The sequence below is a fragment of the Dreissena polymorpha genome, chromosome 1, assembly GCF_020536995.1.
Source record: "Dreissena polymorpha isolate Duluth1 chromosome 1, UMN_Dpol_1.0, whole genome shotgun sequence".
NCBI classification, from domain to species: domain Eukaryota; kingdom Metazoa; phylum Mollusca; class Bivalvia; order Myida; family Dreissenidae; genus Dreissena; species Dreissena polymorpha.
The window spans coordinates 11,700,314-11,722,563 of record NC_068355.1 but is presented as its reverse complement, the minus strand read 5'-3'; the positions used below and the strand labels follow the sequence as shown (position 1 = coordinate 11,722,563).

General features: G+C 33.7%; 1 protein-coding gene across 1 annotated transcript in view; it reads right to left on the bottom strand.

Annotated features, from left to right (window-relative positions):
- Positions 1–289: 289 nt before the first annotated feature.
- Positions 290–22,250, bottom strand: part of LOC127865069 (potassium channel subfamily T member 2-like) — a 51,960-nt gene continuing 29,999 nt past the window's right edge. The window contains exons 19-29 of the mRNA XM_052404940.1: positions 19,316–19,421; positions 17,000–17,172; positions 16,434–16,505; positions 14,726–14,860; positions 14,299–14,410; positions 12,786–12,890; positions 11,796–11,879; positions 11,092–11,247; positions 10,242–10,437; positions 9,276–9,360; positions 290–1,922 (exon numbers count right to left, since the gene is read on the bottom strand). Of these exons, the coding sequence (XP_052260900.1) occupies positions 1,748–1,922; positions 9,276–9,360; positions 10,242–10,437; positions 11,092–11,247; positions 11,796–11,879; positions 12,786–12,890; positions 14,299–14,410; positions 14,726–14,860; positions 16,434–16,505; positions 17,000–17,172; positions 19,316–19,421 (1,399 nt within the window). The 3' untranslated portion in view covers positions 290–1,747. The remainder of the gene's footprint in view (positions 1,923–9,275; positions 9,361–10,241; positions 10,438–11,091; positions 11,248–11,795; positions 11,880–12,785; positions 12,891–14,298; positions 14,411–14,725; positions 14,861–16,433; positions 16,506–16,999; positions 17,173–19,315; positions 19,422–22,250) is intronic.

Sequence of the window (22,250 nt, the reverse complement as noted above, 5' to 3'; positions counted from 1 at the left end):
CTCAATTGTGAAACGTTGAAAACAAGTGTTTGGACATTGTTTTCATCAAATATTTTTTTAACAAGAAAAAAACAACAGCGAGGAAATATATTTCCTTTGTTCATTGGATAACATGTTTGTACTAGACTGTGACGGTGTTTACATTTGTGGTTATTTGATGCAAGACAAGTATTTCAGACAATTGCATTTTATTTACATTTACCGCACTGGTAGAGGAACGTTTATCTGCATTTAAAGCCCATTCTATGTGCACTTCATACACTAAACAATGTCATGGACAGAAAAGTAATGTTCTTCAGTGCAGCTTTATTGCATGTTCAAGTGAAAATGTACACTTTTTGTAAAACATGCAGCAACAGTAAAGTAAACTATACACTTTGCGCTTAACATATATTAAATAGATTTGAAAATTAACATATTTCTGTACATTTCGTCAAAATATAATATAGGCCTTTTGCTGTACAGAATTACAATGTTTATATGGAATTATCATTATGTTTGAGACAATAGATTCCACTTCGTATACACATGTCCAGCTTAGATAACTAACTCACAACGCAAAAACAATATAAACACTGAAAGAGAACAAAATGTCCATTGATACGCTTTGATAATAAGACAACAATGAAAACAACAATGGTATTTTAAATAAACACATTTGTTTACAATGCAATTTATAATGCAGCATTATACATGTTGTAATAAGCAAAACCATAAACAATCTTTATAACATGATTTTAAATACACCTTTTATGAAATTCTTTAAAGGGACTTTCAAGAAAACTGTCAACGATAGCGGCTCCTAAATTGAAAACCATCGATCAAAATCTGTAAAAAAAAATAATTGAAAAAAGTGTGTATCAAGTGAAATTGTTCTCTTGAAAGGCCTGAAATGTTCTTGTTGTTCTTATAAGTTGAAACAATTCAAAGTAACTATGTTTTGTTTATGAATACATTTAAGGATATTTTTCAAAAGTATTCCCACTAAACGCAACACCATCTAAATACATCTGCTTAAAATTATAAAATTCAATGATAACATGGAACAAGTTCAAACGATGACAACAATTTGCACGTATACTATTTTCTTTTTTTTTACAATCCTTTCATTATTCGGTCTCTTTGAGTTATATTCATTGAAAAAAATGGCTCAGTTTTTGAAACTTGATGTCAGTATTTAGGGACTTTGATATATTGAAGTAGGATGCATGTTCAAAATTATGTTTAATGTTCAAACAAGAGAATTGCAGTGTTGTGTAGTTCATATATAAAAGAAAGGATACACTCATTATCATCTGTAAAAGGTCGATAGTTTTTTAACAACAATTGTCAAAGCCAAATTATTGTGTGACATTCCTATTATTCATTTATATATAATGTGTTTCTTTCATCTTGGTAATCTAAAAATGATTGCAATGCCCATGCTTCAATGAAGAACAAACTGTGACAACATCCCGTGGTACATTAATTCAAAACCTTTCTTAAAATGTAACTCTTGTTGAGGCGGTCACTCATTTCTACAGAAGCCACCGTATATTCTCTTCAAAACTGCTAACAATAAGAAGCAAAGCACATTTGGCCACAATAGTTCTCCAAAACTAATTATTCTATTGTACATAATTTCAAATGGAGAGAACTCTATTTCACAGAGCCAATATTTGAAGTCGCTATACTCTTAAGTTCTAACAAAGGGGAGACACTCTTCTCCACAATGCCCTTTAGAAAGACAAATCTAAACAAAAAATAACTACAATAAATTAGTCGTCAGTGAGTGAGTTCTTTCCCTTGGCAATGTGGTTTCCATGTCCAAAGACTTACTGAGATCCGTGTCGGAGCCCGAACGCTTCAGGGCTGCACGTTTCTGCTTCGCGCGGTTGAGACGACTGGGGATGGCAAACATGGAGCTCGGCTGGATCACATACCTGTGGAGAGAAAAACATACAATGAGGATATTAGTTGATATTAAAGGGATCTTTTCACGCTTTGGTAAATTGACAAAATTGAAAAAAAGTTGTTTCAGATTCGTAAGTTTTCGTTTTAGTTATGATATTTGTGAGGAAACAGTAATACTGAACATTAACCATGCTCTAATATAGCCATTATATGCATCTTTTGACGATTTTAAAACCTAAAAATTATAAAGCGTTGCAACGCGAAACGATTGAATAATTTGGAGAGTTCTGTTTTTGTCGTTAAATTTTGTGAAACTACGAAGATTGCTTATATAAGGTATAAAATACGTCAAAAATGTGTACTCGGCGGAATAGCTCAGTAGGCTAAAGCGTTTTTACTTCAGGACTCTGGCAGGACTCCAGGGTTCACTGGTTCGAAACATGCTCCGGGCAATGTTCTTTTCCTTTTTTTATATTTTTTCTTGATTTTTTACTGGAGTTTTTACGATCCAATGTTTACATTTATCAATATAAAGCATTTAATGAATAAGTTAAAAAAAATGCCAAAATCTGTGAAAAGGCCCCTTTAATATAATATCAAACGTCATTATTATCTATCATGTTTTCGGCTATTAATAGCATATTGTATTCAATATAAAGAAGTGAAACTCCAGCTGCTGGAGCAGTATTGAATTTTCATTAAAAACAATTAGTTGGTCCTTTATTCAAGGCAAGTGACCGATTGCCCAAACAGTACAAAACAGCACAATACAGCACAATACAAACCAACATAAACACAAAATATGAATAAAGCTGGGGTCACCGCCTTGGAACGGTCAATGCAAAGCATTGGGGGTTTAAACCTGGTTATAGAGCGCTCAACCTAACACTTGGCCCAGCAATATTCATAATACATTTAAGTGTAAATAAAATTTAACGTCATAGCATTGTAACTCAAATTAAACAGTAATAAAAGGGAATTAAAACGCATTCAATTTAATTACTATTTAATTACTCAATTGCATTGAAGATACAAGAGTAAAAGAATTACAACTTTTTGACGAACGATCAAATAAAACTATTAACAATTGTCAACTACATTCCTTCTTTATAGAAAAGATTTGAGAATGTAGAATCATAGAGTTAATATCTCAGATAATCATCGCGCAAATACAGGAAGAAGCAGCAACAATGGGTGTAAAAATTCCATATTACATTGCTTGGTTGTTTATGTGACTGCTAAACAAATTTAAAATAATTAAATCAAACAAGAAACGCCTATCAGAGAGAAAATATAAATAAAATGGAACGTTATAAACCCAATGACCTATGCATGTAGATTACAACTGGGAAAGTCGGTCGTATGACGTCACAAAAATCCATAATGACATAATGACGTGAACAAATTCCGAGGGCAGTCCTTAATACAATTATTAATGGGGCTGTGCTACTAATAAAACAAGTTTACGTGATTTAATATTAAGAAGCAAATGAAAACAAATGGTAATTCCATTAAAGCGACATTATTGGAATCAAACAGTATATAGGTGTTTTGACAACGGAAGACAGAAATGATTTGATGTACGATTTGAGTCCAAATGTAGTTTACATGCAGATTTGTTCATACGACACAATGACACAATTTTATTCAACAGTGAAAAATGCCTATAATGTAGTATTCATGCAGATTTGTTCATACGACAAATGACACAATTTTATTCAACAGTGAAAAATGCCTATAATATCACTAATGATTCCAAATTTTAAGGGAAGAAAGATATAGTGAAACGAAAACCATCAAACACGCGTTTTTAAGTACATAAGCATCGTATCCTTTTGATAAAAACAAGTTAATTAAATTGAAAAGTTTAATATGAACATTTGGTTTAACATATTTTAATTTGCGGACACGCTTCAAAACATCTCCGTAAAATGATGGATGGGAGATTCCATTATTTAAATGCCATTTTAAAGAAACATTATATTTTGAAATTAAATCACCATACTTAGAGTAAAATCTAGCAAATTTATTTCTTAGGTTATGATACAAAAAGCCTTGTTTTAGCAATTTTTTAGTTAATATTAGATTACGATCATTAAAATCTTTAATACACGAACATGCTCTGGCATAACGTACCAACTGCGAAATGTAAATACCATAGGAAGGTCCTTTAGGGATGTTGCCATCTAGAAACGGAAAATTCACAATTTCAAAGTTAAAATCGTCCCGTTTGTCGTATAAACTAGTTTTGATCAAATTATTATTAATAGTTAAATGTAAGTCTAAATACGCAGCGTCTGTATTGGATATACACGATCTATTTAAGAATAGTTCTTTTGGGTAGATTTTGTGAATATATTGTTCAAATAATGGATTATCTAAATTAAGTATGTCATACTAGTAAGGTTAAAACAATTAATCAAATCTACTTGCTTAGTTTTAGATAATTCTAACATAAATTCGCTTTCATAACAATATAAAAAGGGTCAGCTATAAGTGGCGCACAATTAGTACCCATAGGAACGCCAATAATTTGTTTAAATATTTTACCATTAAATTCAACAAACAAGTTATCCAAAAGAAAAGTAAGTGCTGCACAAAAGTCAAGACCAGTCCAAATGATGTAATTATCTAATATCTGATTAGTAAAAAAAGCTGTTTTAGTGTTTAAAGCTAGATACAAACATTTCTCTCTAGCAAAAGTTTTTTCAATCAAAGAAACAAGTTTGGATTTTATTAAAGCGTGAGGAAGCGTTGTATATAGTGTCGAAAAGTCCTTACCTGCGACACCTTATATTTTTTATTTTCAATTTTATCAATAACTTCTAAGGTGTTTTGTATTGACCAAAATAGGTTAATATTACTATTTTCATAAACTTTATTACAAAATTTAGCTATATGATATCTAATAGCACTCAATGCAGATGTAAGATACACTGATAATTGTTTGGTAGTACAAGACACTGAATTAGCGATAAAACGACTTTTATATGGCGTCTTATGTAATTTAGGTATCCAGTAAAGTGATGGCAATTTCTTGTCACTAATATTGACTATTACATTTAACTTTATGCATTGGGCAATATGGTCAGTAATTATTTAATTAGGTAGCTTATTGTACTCACAATATGATGTAGTTTGTGAAAGTTCTTGTGAAATAATTTGAACATAAAACACTCGTCATATTATGATCACATTATTAGCAGCCTTATCAGCAGGAACTAAGACGAATTTAGATTTTAAGTCTTCAAGCAATTTACAGAGATTTTGTTTATTGAATTTAGGTGAATGTGGTAGGGCCAAAGGATGTGTATCATAAAAACATATTTTATTCATGGCCATACTAAATATTTTTGTTTTCCAATCATTGAGTGCAGTAATTTCAGCATTTTCCTTCCTGCACCATTTAGTGCAATAATCATGTAAGGATGTTACGATATTCTTAATGCAGTCATCAAAATCAACAGGAATAGGCAGTCTGTACTTAGGGCCTCTGCGTAGCAAATTTCTGAGGTTTTTATTTTGAATGAAATTAAGGTCCCCAGTAATAACATGTCCAACTGGACCATATATATATTTAGAACTAGTACAGTCACATAATGTAGGACAATTTCTTATTACATTTATATCTGTGGAAATAGAATTATAATTAAAAACGATACTTCTTACAGGTTTACTATATTTGTAGCAAATAAGTGGTGATTCAGTTTTGCGGAAATAAGGGGGAATCAACCGACGTACATTTTTATCATTGAATATTTTAGGAAGGTCAATTAAATCAAGACCTTTGTTACAAAACTCAATTTTGATACGATTTCTAGTTTTGTTAAGTACATTTTCAATAAAAGGTTTACGATAGTAGTCAGTGAAAGATTCAATAATACAAGCACATTCATATAGAGGGTCAGATTGAAGTAAAATAAGTTTACATTCCTTATCAATATGCGCCAACGAAGAAACAGAAAGAGAGCAAAGTGCACTTAGTAATTTATGTTTACCCCCATTGTGTAATACTGTGTAGCAATCATTTAAAGAAAGCAGACGTTTAAATTTACGCCTTAAGTTACCATTTTTCCTAATGCCATGTGAACGTTTATTTCTTAGACGTTTACTAAACAGAGAAAATGAATTAATTGTTCCAACATTTAGAATATTATCATTTAATCCAAGTGGGTAAGCTGATTGCAAACGTTTAATCCATTCAAATTCTGACTTGCACCTTGCTTTTAATTGGCACTGACTTGAAGTACTATTATTAAAAGTAAGTTGCTCCACAGGTTGAATTGAAATATTAGTTACGCTATGACCTGTTTTATTAAAGTGCTGGTAAATGAAGTTATAAAATTTCTTGTTATTTTTAATTTTAAAAAAATGTTCCCTAAAACGTGTTTAAGTGATCTACCCGTCTGCCCAACGTATTGCGCACCACAACAGGGTACATTTCAAGTAATAACATAAACCACATGCATAGAATTTCATGAGACATCGGATTTAATATTATCTGAAAATTTGCGGTTATTAACCGATGAAAGAATAAAAACTTGCAACATAAACACTTCCTGGAGTTGCACTTATTTATTGTAGGATACCGATTACACGGAGCTAAATTACGCTGCGAACTAGAACCCAGCCGCATTGTACCTCCAATGAAAGATGTTCGAAGTAAACTTAATTTGACTGTAGGTTTAGAAAAAAGTAATTGTCTATAATTTAACGGCAAATGAGTACTACGTGTAATCGGAATTCTCAATGGTGAGAGAACAACTTTCGGGTTTTTTGTAATCAATCTGTCCATAGGTTATTTATTTGGCGAAACCACCAATCTTATAATCACATTAATACACATTGCCAAGTCAACATACATAAAAGAGTAAGAGGCAGCTTGTCAGATAATGGTCTGTAAAAATTCAGTATAACCTGCAGAACTCTCAATTGATGAACATACACGTTTACTTTATAAGTACAGAGAATGTATAAGAATCTAAGTATAAGATTGGTCTTAAACAAGGTTCTTAAAAAATAATAAAAACACAATACCGCTACCAGCCTCTGAAGGCTGAAAATATAACAAGTCTAAAAAAGAGAAATTGTATTCGCTGCAATCATTTTATTGGACAATTTGTTTCCATAAACATTTTCAGTCAGCTTTTGCAATTAACTTTATATAGTAAAAGCATTGATTACTTGACGTATAATTGGTTCGTGTTTAGGTAGTTAGTGCATGTTTATATGGAACAAGCAGTGGCTAAAACTGGCGAAACAGTATCGAAAAAAGGTGCATGAATATTATTAAATACTTTCTATAAGTCATTAGTATAAGTAGGTGATCTGAGAGACACCCATTTTCCTTGATTTCATGGTGGTAGAATGTGTCTAAGAAAATATAGTACAACATTGTGTTCCTATACCAGCCAAATAAACTTTATTAAGCGTTTTTTTGTACGAATTGCTAATCAACACACTCAAAATAACATAAATAAAGCAATATAGACATATATAAGTCCAAACATAAAATAATTGAACGGACCAGAACCATTTTCGATCGCGGTTCAAGTCACAGCTTTATGAACATTGGACTAGGAATGTGACTTTCAGTAAGTTTATTAAGTTTCGCTATAGCCATTAAAGATTGCGTCGCCCCCCTGGTAGCCATGTTTTCATTTCAATGGACAAGAACTGATGTCAACTCAGCCAAGATTAAGTTAAAGCGTGTGGGCCAGTTTTATAAAGGTTTGAAAATTTTAAGTCAAAAGAGTTCACACGGATTCACTTTGAGAAAAAAGCGAAGAACCATTAGGGGATGTTTTATTGGATTGAGGTCATTTTTAAAGCAAGCAGAGATAGCAGAAAATTTGAGTGAGTGTCATGGAGATAGGACACATACTAAACGTTCACATGTTTTTCTTTACTATGACATTAATACCTAGGTTGTGACCTCACTTGACCCAGATTTTAACTCGGCTAAGATTTGGAACATTTGGCAATACATTATACTTTTAGATTGTTCAAGAAGTAAACTAACATGACAGAAGACACACGACGTACATATGATGATAAAAAACTAACATCTAAATTGTTGATCTCAGGTGAACTAAACGGTTGACAACTGTGGGATATATTTTATCAGATTCAAGTTTCAATTACAAAACAATATATTTTACACTAAATGAATGAAGTGTAAAAGCTTATATTGAACACCTCAGAATATGCATGATTTAGAGTTGAAATATGATGACCTTAATAAAATGCGTGTAACCTACCTGAACATTCTTGTTCAGAATGTTCAAACTAGTTATTTCATGATTTTTTTTTCAATTTGAGAAACAGCAAAATTGACCTTGCTCTGATTGACCTACAGATGCAGTTCTAAGTTATGTATACAATTAAGTTACCTTCACTCCAAATGTGAACACAAGCACTTAATAAAAAGTGACATCGCGGGGTAGAAACCAGTTTTTATTGGTAGTATCGACGACCTTGACGCTGACCCGAAGAGCCCCAAATTAAATCTTAAGACAGGTCTATATCCAAGCTAACGGAATCTTAAGTGCATTATCCTACAACATCACGTGTCAATATTACCTGATGGAAACTCAGATGTAAGAAATAACGTCAATAAAAATAACATTACTTTAATTGATTAAGTTTTATCTAACTCTTTACACTATGGCTGGGAATTTTAATCATAAAGAATGTTTGTATATTTATAAACAAGAAAGAATGTGACTTCTTGAAGTGTTACCTTGACCTTTGAGGTAGGGAGGCCGTTTATACTCATGACTTACTGCCTTCTCAAGATGATCTTTTGTTAGTATATACTTTAAAATTGGATGGTCAATTACAAATACATAGTCTCAAAATGTTTGTACAGGCGAAAGTTTGACATTTAATCTAGGTATGACTTTAACCTTTTAGGTTGGAAGACGGGTGTTAAAAGCAACATGCTGCCATCTAAAGACAATACGTAGTGGTAAGTTACTGTATAATTGCACAATGAATGAAACAACTATATATCGGAAATCCTGTTTTATGACATATGTGTACCTTCTACATCTGAGTTACATGCAATATGTCATCTTTAAAACTTAACATTTTTGTCAGTATATTTAAGAATCCAACAATATATAACAATGCTATAGCTGAGACTAGACGTTTCGAACAGACAACCGGTAGAACAAACTGACGGGCAAAATGTCAAAGTTCCTCGTGAGATTTTGCTGTTTATTAAACTTAGCCTCCATTGTATACTGATAAAATGAACATAAACTCAGTTTGGTGACGACAAAATACAGATGGGGTTGAGATATAGATCGGAAAAAGAAAAAGTGCGGACACACTGACTAAAAGTGTGGAAACTGTGGCCTTAAAGAGATCTCACTTACACGAGGTCTCCTTTTCTCAGTTTTCTCCTAGGAGACGGGTTAAGGATCACGTAGCTGATGTCGTTCTTCTCGTACTCAGCATCGCCTGTAGTGGATAAATAAGGGAAATTGTCTTTAAGCCATCTGTTTTTCCTTATCATTTTTAAAATGGGGTAGGGGCCCTTTGGAATTGCGTCGTTTTTCTTAAAGTAGGCAATTGTGTGGTTGTTGCTTTGCCAGAAAAGAAAAAAAATGCTTCAAAAATGAAATACAAATGTTTGTAAACTCATTATGTGGCATATGTTTTGGTTTTCTTAACCATAAAACCATCTGTATTAAACACTTTCTTATTACGTTAAATTTGACTGTATAATAAAATAACACAACAGCCAATGCATTGAGACGTAAAAGGCACAATTACATTTAACCTTTTAAAGACTTAGCATTTATGAAAATTAGGCAAACAATTCGATTTAGTTCCCACAAACAATTATCATAGGACATCACTGCAAATGTATGCAAAACACGTTCTTTTTCAAACATTGAACCAAATAAATGAAAAGCTGAAAATGATGATTTTATTCGAGGAGCGACATGTTGAACTGAGTCTTATGTCGTATGCGGCTAGAGTAGCGCAAGAATATGCCCGTTAATAAGACTACGAAACCTTGCTTGACTGCAAAGCGGGCTGTGTAGCTCCTAAAAAGACTTCGAGATCAGACTGCACATTCTGGTCTTTAGCTGTGATGGCTGCAAATGGCATATGACCCATTGGCATGACGTGGCTCATTCTTAATACCAACCATTAATATCATTAACTGACATAGAGGTCCACGCTCTAATGCAAAGTTTTACAATAACCATTCGATTATTTGGAACAAATCGGGGCAACATAAAAAGTGGGGATGTAATACAAAGTAGAACTATAAAGTTAAAGTAACAGTATAAATTGACAGAAAAGCAGGGCTGCAAAAAAATGAAACTCACAGTAGTCGTTTACAGATAGTTCTAGACATTTCATGCGGTTGCGTATAAGGTCGTAGATATCCTTATGTTCAGGGTTTTGGTTGTTCCATTTCTTCTGTATATGCCACATGCTCGCCTTACGTATGTCATGTTGATTGTGATGACCGTTCTTGCCGTTGGCCATGGATGATTTGTCCGGTTTGTTGTTATTCTGAAACTATGACAGGTACAGCAATACATCATTTTCCAGAATTATTAAGTGTCATCGTCGATGCCATATCTTTTATTTTTTATCACCATATTCTAAACTTAGAGAGCATTGGCTGTCAAAATTTGTATTTATGGATATTGATAAAATGCATATTACTTATATAAGAGTTTATACAGTATTTGAATGCAGCAAAGAAAGACAGTTATAACAACAAGCGTTGTATTAAACTTAAAAAGAAAATGAAAACAGTGTCTGGTAAATATTTAAAAAATGGTTGCGGACCATAACAATACATAAGAATGACAATTTGGACAAGCGTCAAGATTTGAACTTTGTTATTTGGTTCACAGATCTTACAAAGTGCAACAATTTTCCACGATATAATTTGCCATGAAAGCTTCAAAGGCGTTATAAAAAGGAGCTTTACTGTGACATGTGCTTATCATACTTAATGTCTTCTGATCTTTTTCTTCTTCAGTCGATTAAACTATTTAGTGGGAATCATTTGTGTGTATCAGGAGTATAAATTTACCCCTTTCCCGTTATTTGTATCAGATGTTGTGGTGTTTGCTCGCTTATCAACAGAGATAGATCATGAAATTTGATCAAATTTCAAAGGCATGTACTATATATGCCCGCAACAATATAGCGGGTACATACCGAAAAACGTGTTGCGGCACTACCAAAGGGTTTATCGTTTGACTGCTTGTCCGTTCGATAAAGGGCTATAGGGATCTCCCCGGTCGTAGAGCAGAGGGCGCGGTAGAGCTCCCCATACGTCTTAAACTGTTCCAGCGTCGCAAGTTTAATGCGGATCTATGGGTGGAAAGAACATGCATGCTGAGCCATTAAGATATAAATGGATAATATGACATAGATATATGTAGAGTAGTTAATTCCCGGCTAAATATGAAGTTCGGCAATATGACATATGGTATGCATTTTGTTATTTAAATTGTTATGTATACATTAGATGATCCCCGTTTTAATTACGTGAATGTTTATAGTTGGTGTCCTGTTATGAAAAAATGTATAAACACAGTAATTTCTCTCGTTATAAAGGTTTTGGAATTATATGGTTAAGTATATCAATATGCCTTAAAAGATAGTGTGACATACACAAAACTCCTATCAAGTTTTGCTACAAAGAACAATAATTATGTTAATATGATCCCCATTTCGGGACATATATAACAAGTACTAGTGGATTTTACCAAGAATTGATAATATTTATAGAAGTTCATTAATCCTAAAGCGTTGCACTCTTTACCGATCTGATGAAGAAACTGATATTTTATGAAATACACATCCCTTCAGATTGTTTTAGATTGAAATGTTGATACTATACAGCACTGGAAGCTTACGCTTGAAAGATGCCCGGAGTTGTTTTCAGCGTCCATTCCAAGCAACAGTCTCACAAACGTGATGAGGTAACCTTTAACGTACGTCTGAGAAAGAAACAATGTTTTTAGAAATTTAGGAATGTTTGAATATGATTTTTACAGAAATGCGCACGTTTCAATATTATTGGATACCTATTGATGTCCACGTCAATTTACAATACTTTTTATGCTATTGTATTAACCATTTTGACTAAATCCTTTCTTTGTAAGAATTCTTTTAAAATCACAGTCGCATCTGATTGTTTTTCATGATGTGGATATTTTCAAAATTTCAATTTCAAACTAATATGACATTTCTTATAACGTAACCATTGAAATCAAAATGTAGTTTTAGCCAACCTAAATATGAGTCTGATCGTATAAACGTGGGTTTTATGTCATCTGCGGTAAGCGTATCTACAGATAATCCTTTGCACACGAGCTGTATGTTCACAAGCTACCTTGTCCTCTGACGGAAGAACTAAATTTGCGTGAATTTAAAGCGGACAGCGCAGCTCCAGAGACAAGAGAGCGCTTGTGCTAGCTGGTCTTGATCAACTCTGGCCAAAATGGTATAAGACCAATCTGTACATGCCGCACCTCAATTATGCTCATTTGTGATCACCTTTTTAAGGAGCTTAATCAGTACTGAAATATATTTTCTTAATGATAAAAATCTATACTTTGCTTATATAAAAAATATGTCAAATGTTCTACCATTATTGTTATATACATCGAGTAATTTTGGTTTCTTTTACTTTTTTAAAATCATTTTTGCACACTTTCCATATTAACAGGGTATTTTTTATTCGTAAAAACTTTAATCTGCTTTTATTTCAAATGTTTAACCTTTCTTGAACTTTTAAAACGTTTTGAATTCCCTTAGATTTCCTCGCCGAAGTTTCCTCTACACATGTGGCCTGTGTTCAAACACGAATGGCAATCCTGCCATTTAAAGGTAGATAGCCTCACCTGATAGAGCAGCGTGTCTAGCATACTGGCACTGAACACCTGACCGGACGCGAAAGGTAGACGGAAGATGTGACTCGTATTCGACGTTATGCTTGACTTCAGTTTCTATAGAAAAAAGAAATGATAACAAAAAGGTAGACACTCACATGTCTCAGATGAAAAGACGACCGTATTTTACTTAAAACAAAAGCCCAAGGTTGATGACTTTAGACGTGAAGAAAATGAACTATTCTGTGCAGATTGCTAGAAGTTTCACTAAATATATTCAAGAGTAACAAGAAACCTTAATGACAAGGCCATATTTGTCCCCGTAGCCATGATTTGAACAACTTGGTAGAAGGCCTACCTAACCTTGTACATAAGAAATACCAAACTTCCAGCCTCTGCAGTTTCAGAAAAGACAATGTTTAAGGTTCTCACTATATACATACCCAAGAGAAGGCAATTATTTCCTCCTAGAGGCATGATATAAACAAACTTGGTAAACAATATTTGATTGATTTCACATGTAAAATACCAAATATGTGGTTTCAGATCTTTAAGTATTTAAGTTACCTCACAATATGCATATAAGGTTTACAAATAATCATAAGGACCTAAGGCATCTTTCACCATAGCTGTATGATTTAAACAATATTTATAGATAATCACCATGTATTGGTACATGACAACATACCAAACATCCGAGACAAGCGTTTATCAATTGTTTATATGAGAAAAGTTCACTGTATTAAAACATTCACCTCCAGGGAAGATCATTTCTAATTCCATAGCCTAGTATATAATAAATGTCGCACCTCTAGACAAAAAAATATTTAACTCATGTGACATATTGGGCATGGTTATTTTCAAGTTGCTGGAACATATAAAGTAGAGGACTACGTAGTAATGTTATGATTAATTCAATAAGTGTTCGCCGAAAATTTTACTAAGTCCATGGATCTCAAAACATACAGATGGCCCAAAAGGTTGTTTAAAGGTAGTATAAAAATTCGATCCAACAACAGAAATCGTTTTAAGTGTTTTAGCAATTTAAACAACACCTTACTTAAATAATGTGTGTTTTTTTCCTTTCATAAAACAACTACTAACATATTCAATAGCCTTTTGAACAATAAAAGCACGACATTTATCATAAATGACACATAAATGTCATAAAATAAACTATAAACAAAAACAACGAACATTACAAAAATATACAAAGTGACTTTTTCAGCTTAACAGATCATTGTAATAAGATGCAGTGAAAAATGTGACAGGTATGTATTTATATGTCTTACTACACATAGTGACGAATGCCAGAAATAATGAAAAAAACATAAAAGCTCGACATTTTCGCTATGTTCATATGCTAAACGGAACAACATACTAATGTTAGTCTGACTTCAACTTTTATACAAACAGTAAAAGGTATGTATATACTACCTAAAACATCACTTGAAAAATTAAAAAAGACAAACATATTTTAACAAACAAAAATTGATTGGCAAACATAATTTCTATTGAAACATACCCTATCCATGTCGGATATTTTCTGGGAGTACTCGTCGTGTGCCCGGAAGTGCATGAAACGCATGTTGGACGCCTGCTTAAGCTCGGTGAGAATGTTCACTTTCGGGAAAAGTCTGCATGGGACAATCAAACATTAATATAAAGCATGGGACAATCAAACATGAACATAACATATTTAGCCGGAAACTAAAAACTAATAATCATTACGGTATTAATAATAATAATAATAATAATAATTGAAGAAGTATAATAAAAGTATGTATTTCTTCATACAAGTCAGCTATGCAAACAACTTCAAAGTAATAACTCCACTTAAACTCAAGTTATTCACACACAGCATACTTCTGTTTTCAGACTATGCCATGGATCTTTTCCTGACCTGCCCCACATGCACTAACTACACATCACTATTGAGAATCCACACATACTTAAACACAGTCTGCACTGCCACGATTGTTTCCGAGTCTGCAAGAGTGTCCTCGCAGACTGATTGGACCATTTCCTTGTTGGCAACCACAAGGTGTGAAGCTTTGTTGATACCCGCCATAAGTAGGTCATCCACACTGCAAAATCAAGGTAACTCACCACTTAAATATTAACCCTATGCGACCCAGTTCTTAAGTCGGCCGAGTTATCATTGACAAAATGTTCTGAGCCCATTTCTTAAATATTTAGCAATAACTTTGTTCCGAATGTGTTCAAAAAGACAGCCACGCGTATATGTGGCCATGTTTTCAATGCCCTTTGCATTATTGAGACAAATATTCTCAGCTCGTTTATTAAGATAAAGACAAACAATACGACCTCTAGAGTATGCACACACATTTAAATAAACCTCAACCCAAAGTTTGCCATGTTTTTCAACAGACCGAAACCATTTCGAACTCGGCTATGAATTTTAACGATTTTATTTAAATCAGTTTCATGACGATTTTAAATACAATAATTATTCTACAGTGTTCAGAAGCTGATTCTTTCAGTTTACTTAGTTTTTGTTTCTAAATGTTACACAGTTTGAAACTCGGCCGAGTTATCAGTATGAACATATTTTGAAACAGTTAAATGAAGATAAGGCAAATCATTTTGCCTCTATAGATTAAAACAAAATGTAAATGTTTTAAATGTTGACGGCATACGGTTGAAAAAAAGTGATCATAATACCTCAATATCAGTGCGGTATATTAAAAACATAATAGCGACGTTCTATCGGTCAATATGTGAACACCTGAAAAGTTATGTCTCTCGGGATAGAACCCCTGGGCCGGCCAGTTGGCCGGGTTTTCACAAGTTATGTGGCCCAATCAGGTAACAAACCAACAATCTTCAATTTCAAAGTAAGCTGGCTACATACTTAGTAAATGGGCCGAGGTCCAACAAGTTATTTTACCGGGCAAGGAAACCAACCTGTACTCTTTGTCTGTGTGACCAAGTGCTCTACCACTTTAACTATCGGGGTTTGTAAAAAGCAAATATCTCCATTAGCACGTATTTGGTATTGTTTCGAATCACATACCTAAGGTAGCACAACACGGAAATTGTTCGCATCACATATTTACAATTACAAGTACATGATAATGGTTTAAAGCACATATCTTAATCAACAAATACAAAGTAATGGTTCGCAGCACATATCTACAATAGCACATGTCTGCTAACGGTTTCCAGCACTTATCTTCAATGACGCATATCTGGTATCGGTTTAAACAACATACATGTATCTACAGTAATATATACCTTGGAAAGATTACCAATTCATATATATAATCACACATACTTGAACATGATGATTCACAGCACATTATAACAGGCAACATATCTGTTAAATGTTATCAGCACAAAACTTAATTATCAAATAGTCATGATTCACATCAAATATCCACATTTTCACACACCTGGTTATGATACTAAGCATATAGCTACACAGCAACATAGCTGGTTTAATGTTCCCTCCAGCGCAAAGCTTCACTGTTACATACATGGAGATGGTTCCCAGTACATAACCACAATGCCACATACCTGGTAATGTTTCCCAGTACTTAACATCAATACCACATACCTGGTAAGGATTTCCAGTACATAATCACATTGCCACATACCGGGTAATGTTTCCCAGTACATAACCACAATGGCACATACCTGGTAATGGTTCCCAGCATCCAGTAGACGAGAGGGAAGAAGGACACGGTCTCCAAGAACATCCTCTCCGGTCTGGAACCACAAAAAAGATATTGATTATAATCCAAATTTATAGAATGAAGACAATACCAAGAAGGCAGACGTACACTTAAATTATGTTTATTACACAGAATTAAGCCGTCATCCCAACACAATTAGTTTCTAAGTAACCTTTAGCATACGGCAAATCGAAATGAATATTTTACCACCCATAAGCAAAGCAGAATAATTGCTTTGTATTGAAACACCAAATTGATTCTTCTTGACAGAGAAACATTTCGAAACTGTTGTAAATAGCTAATTGTATTAAGAAAATGGCATTGCAAAACAACCACCCACAAAATGTTTTGAAATTTGTAATTTATTGCAATATAGAATTAATAGAGATCCACCATTACCCACAGTAAATACTTAATTTAGTAGTACTTGATACTAACTCGAGCGCAAGAATGTTGTGTTTATGTCGTTTTGTTTTTTTCCCACCAATACATAGGTACTCAGTGCGTTTTTAAGCCAACATCACTCACTTTTCTCCGAGCAGCAGAATAATAGGGCATAGTGATTTCATGCCAATGAACTGGGAACGCAGCGGAACGATAAAGTTGTAGATTCCATTACACGCTTTTTCCGCCGAGAGAATGATAAGCTGATTGGTCCACCGCTGATCGTTTGTGTTCTTATACGCGCAGTGGGAGCAGTTCTGAAAAAAATTAATAATGTACAAAATGGTCTGGGTTTATGCAAGGCGATTGCCTATAAATTTCGACAGAAACAATTCAAATCTACAATAGTATAGAGACGGTGAATCGGAAAGTGGTGGGCGATTATGGAAGGGAAAGACCGCCAATATTATTTATCACCAGAAATGTTGCACGTATTGAGTATTCAGCTGATATGCTCCATGTTGCAATTATAGATTATACATACATGTCAAATAATATCCGTTCAAATAAACAATTTTTGATATTTAATGTTTCAATTTTCAACAATGTTAATTTTAAAGGTGGAGCCAGCTCAAATGTTTATCGTGTGCATTGTCCAATTAAAACTTTTCAATAAATACAAAATTAAATGTTCGAAATGTAAAATATTCATTAACTTTTATTTTTAAATCACATACACAACGCACAAAACTCTAACGCTTCTTTACAAAGTTGAATGCTAACGTATACAAATTTGCAACAGTAAATTTAACGAACTGCCGATTTCCACTGTGAGCATCTAAACACGTCTAGATTAGTCATCGCGTATCTTTACATCTTGCAATGTTACAAGTTGACATTTGAACAGTTGTAAAGTCTGCATAAAATCTACACGCGGTGGAAGCGACCAAATTATTTTTCGTCTTAGCCAGGAACCAATCCCTCGCTTACGGGTCGGGAACCATTCTAAATTTAAACAACGATTCTTCTGGTGCACAAGCGTTGGGCTCGTGGCCAAGTCACTTGAACACTATCAATATTTCATAAAACAACATTTTTATCATTTTGACCAAAACATTTTTTCTGATTTAATATATTATATTTTTACAAGGTAGGTATCTTTTGACACAGGAACATCACCTACATTAACATTTTTAAGCCAGTAAGTGCCGAAAAGGCGGTCGAATTTCGTAAACTATGCAGCATTTTGTTGAGAAAGGTTGCCTCCTGACGAAAAATGACCACGAACGGCTACTTACCAACATAAACTACAAGAAAACAATTCTCAACTCGTAGAAATGCTTGGTCGGCTCTCGTCTGACCGAACGTTCAGTGCCGATTATTACAAGAGTACAAGTATCGAAATACCCCAGCTACCGAACAGAATCCGCATTAGTACAATAAACAAATAGGAGTTTATCAACTAACAGCACAGGTTTGTCATTTGTCCACACCAAACACTTATATAATCGTTTTGTTTGAATGTTTATTTCAATTGTGTACGATGATCCGTCCTCTACCTTACGCTATTTATCCAACTATTGCTTCCGCGCCTCAGAGTTACCGAATAATTGAAACCGAGAACCGTATTTACATTGAGCGTCTGATTTCGACGTTATAACGCAAACAAAAGGACAAATCTGTGTTGTTTGACGATTGACAAGAAAACACAATTATTATGTGGTAGATTTTTCCCACAAAGTATATAAATACAGAAATAGGTGGTAGAGCGGAAGTCCAGAGTTTATAGACACTTAATACAGAAATGTGCGCAGCTGTGGTATAAAAGGTGGGTTGTGTGCGCAACCGGTATTCAAATAACCCTGGCTTCTCAATGTTAGCATTATGTACTCAGTCTTGCTAATCATCTGACAAATTAGAGTCAAAAGTAGTATCACTGGCGTCAAGCAATCTGAACCTTTCAAGCAAACATTCAATACTGATTTTCCCGGGCGTCATTAAAATTAAGTGATGTTGCAAGGTCTTTGCACACTATGAAAAACAAACTGTAGTGAATCAAGAAATGGCTAAAACTGACATGCAAGCTCGATAAGATATGTTTATATTCTAATTCGTCCGATTGGTCATGTAACCCATTATATCAGTTGCAAAATGAATTATTTGGTTACGGTTAAACGTATCTTGTTTGTGGTAACGTCTGATATATTTAAGGATAAAAAGTATTTCTAATTAAGGCAAGCAGATGAGTTTTGCTTAAAAAAAACTATTGAGGGCAATGTGTTTTGTATAATGAATCCGTCTTGTTTTTGTTTTGCACCATATCTGTTTCCACCTAATCCCGCTTTTGCCATACTGGTATTTCTCTTGTATCATAACTATCCGAGTTGTATCCCTCTAGTATCCGTTTGTACTATTTTTGGACCCTACTAATTTCGTATTCTACCACCATATCCCACTCACCAGTCCCCACTCTAAGCAGCAAAGGGGTCGTTGTTCCCTCATCAGGTGACATATGGCCCTTTTAGATCCAACGTAAAGGGTTACTGGGGACGGACCTGTGATAAACCTGCGACGAGATAAAACATTTGGAGAGTCATTAATTTATGTTATATTCAACTAATCCATCCGGAAGTATCTTTCAATAAGCTTTAGCAGGAGACTGGTTTGGTCTTACATTTGAACATTTATAAAAAGCCCTTATCCATGGATTTCGCAAAGAATATTTCACTTTAAACTGTCGCATTATTTAATCCCAAGTTGTGATTTACCTTACGACAGGTTCATTAGCGTTATCCTTAACTTGAAATTAAAATATATATTATATTTTTATAGAATCAAAGTGGCTCATTGCTATTCGGTACATTAAGTATTTACATTACATATAAAAAAAATGTATATACGAGTGATACAACTTTATTGAAAGTAAAAAAGCCACAAACATAGCTTAGAAGAGTAGAATTTGAAATATTAAATATGTAATATAATAGACCATCGAATTAAATCTCGCCTTCAGTTTTGAACATTTATCACAATCCAATTATACAATTTGTAATCATATACGAGTCTACATCTCAAGTTGCCTGTTGTCCATGTAATAAAATAAAATCATGCGATTCGAATGGTTCACATTATACTTAAACAATCCAAGTACAGCAATACATAGAGAATACTAGGTTAGCGTTGAATACAGAGAAGTTTATGTTGCGAGGCTTAGAACGCCGGAAGCGCGAGCCTTGGCGAGCGCTTTCGGTGTTCGAGCCGAGCAACATAAACTTCTCTGTATTCAACGCTAATCCTAGTATTCTATTTATCCCATTTGATTTTTTCAACGTGACGTTTAACATAAAAAGATCTAATAACCTGAACAATAATTTTAATTCAGTCATAAAAGCGCTTAAAATCTAACAAATGTAACCATGCGTAGTGATATACATGTATTTGTTCTGGTACGCAAAATAGTCTTTAAAAAATTCACACACAAACTGTAAAACAAGTAAAAAATATCACCATATGCCTACATTCAATTTTACGCAGTATGCGAATTTTAACACATTACGACCGCGAAAAGATTTTACTTTTCTATAATTCATTTTATTTTCGAAAGAAAATGATCAAATCCAATATGGCGGCGATTGCTCCTGACAAAATTCTGTCGATGTCAACATACATGTACACCATCGACGACCTAGTTCTGGCTACCATAACTTTTAATGTCGCTTTTTATGATTTTTGACTGGCGCGACTTTGTACAGGTCTTTCAATACTAAATAAACTGTACGCTGAAGTTTCTTTAGCTATCGAAGACCTTGACAATTTTGACGAGTAAACAGACAATTGCAGCGACTTACACTTTATTTGACAAAGTATACAGGGCAATACGTTTTCCGACTTCGGACGACGAATTTAAGGGCGCGCAGAACGTGTTTTTTATATAATGTTATGGGTATGCCGTGTGTGATCCGATGCATCAATGGCGCCCATGTTAAAATCATTTCCCCGAGAACAGGGAACGACAAAAGTACAAACAAAAATCAAAAAACGTACGAACTAGTATCTTACCTTTAATTATCCTTTAAAATCCATCTAATAATCCATTTAACTCAATAATTGACGATTTTGCATCTAGGGTCTTTAATAATTATTTTAGCATAGTTAAATAAAGACCCTTATGCCATTCCATCACTTTATTCAAATGAGTTTATGTAAATTATGAACGCGATAAACTTTCTTCTTCGTCACACGCTACGTCATGTACTCTACATTACTGCTGTTCAAATGAACCGGAGCAGTTCATCTAATAATAGCCGTTGGTAAACTCGGTTGCATTTGCAGATTTCTGCATACAAACATAATTATGTTTAAACTTGCACAATGTTTTATTTATCTGTGGTAAATGCCCTTATTGTACGAGAAAATAATTTAATATATAAATACACAAAGAATGGAAAACATTCCAGTACACAACAGATAAATAAGTAGAAAATACCCGTGTACAAAATGGGACGTTCCCAATTCCAGTGTGGTGCTATTTTTACCATCTTATACTTTACACAGCTCTATGTCTAACGTGAATTAAATAGGAAAGCAAACATAGCAGATTATTCATGAACTGTGCGATATGTGTATGGCTTGTTGTACATTCTTAATATTTAAGTTAAATGTCAAAAGTATATGCTTTGGTTATAAACAATGCACATTACACGAAATAAGGAAAATGTGATCAATTGACAATTCAGATATGTCGACAAACAGTACATGTAGAAAAAATGTGAAATAAGTCGCGTTTATAATAAATCGTCAAAAAAAATGGGGAAAATGACGCAATAAGTATGTCATTTTATGACGCCATCAATCAGCTGATTCATTATACGGATGGCGAAAAATTATGTCATATGACTAGTTTTAAAGGTTGAAGGTCGTATAATTTTGAAGCTTAAGTTTTGTCGACTTTGTTATAAATAAAAAAATAACAAAACAAAAATCGTGTAATTTCATATTTTATTTCAACATTTCTTTTGGTGAATATGTCAGATATATGTTTTTCTGCAAAATATGCACATTTTCTTCTAATGGGTGACCTTAAAATTCGATCAATGAACCAAACAATATCGACCTAATTTTAGCGCATATCGCATGACGTCATTTAAAAAGTAGTCCGTGCACGCGACAGGTATATTCCACAGTGTTGAATACAAGCAAGTATATCCCACAACGTGTTATACCGTCAATGTCGCGGTGAAAATGGGATAAAACTCTATTCAATAAACAATAGGTTGCGTATATTATTTCACTCCAGACCTAAATTCCTGCAAGCGTCTGTACAATTTCAAAAACCAAACGTCAACTTAAGTAAAGATAATAATTGCAATGCAAATGTGATCATAACCAAATTCAG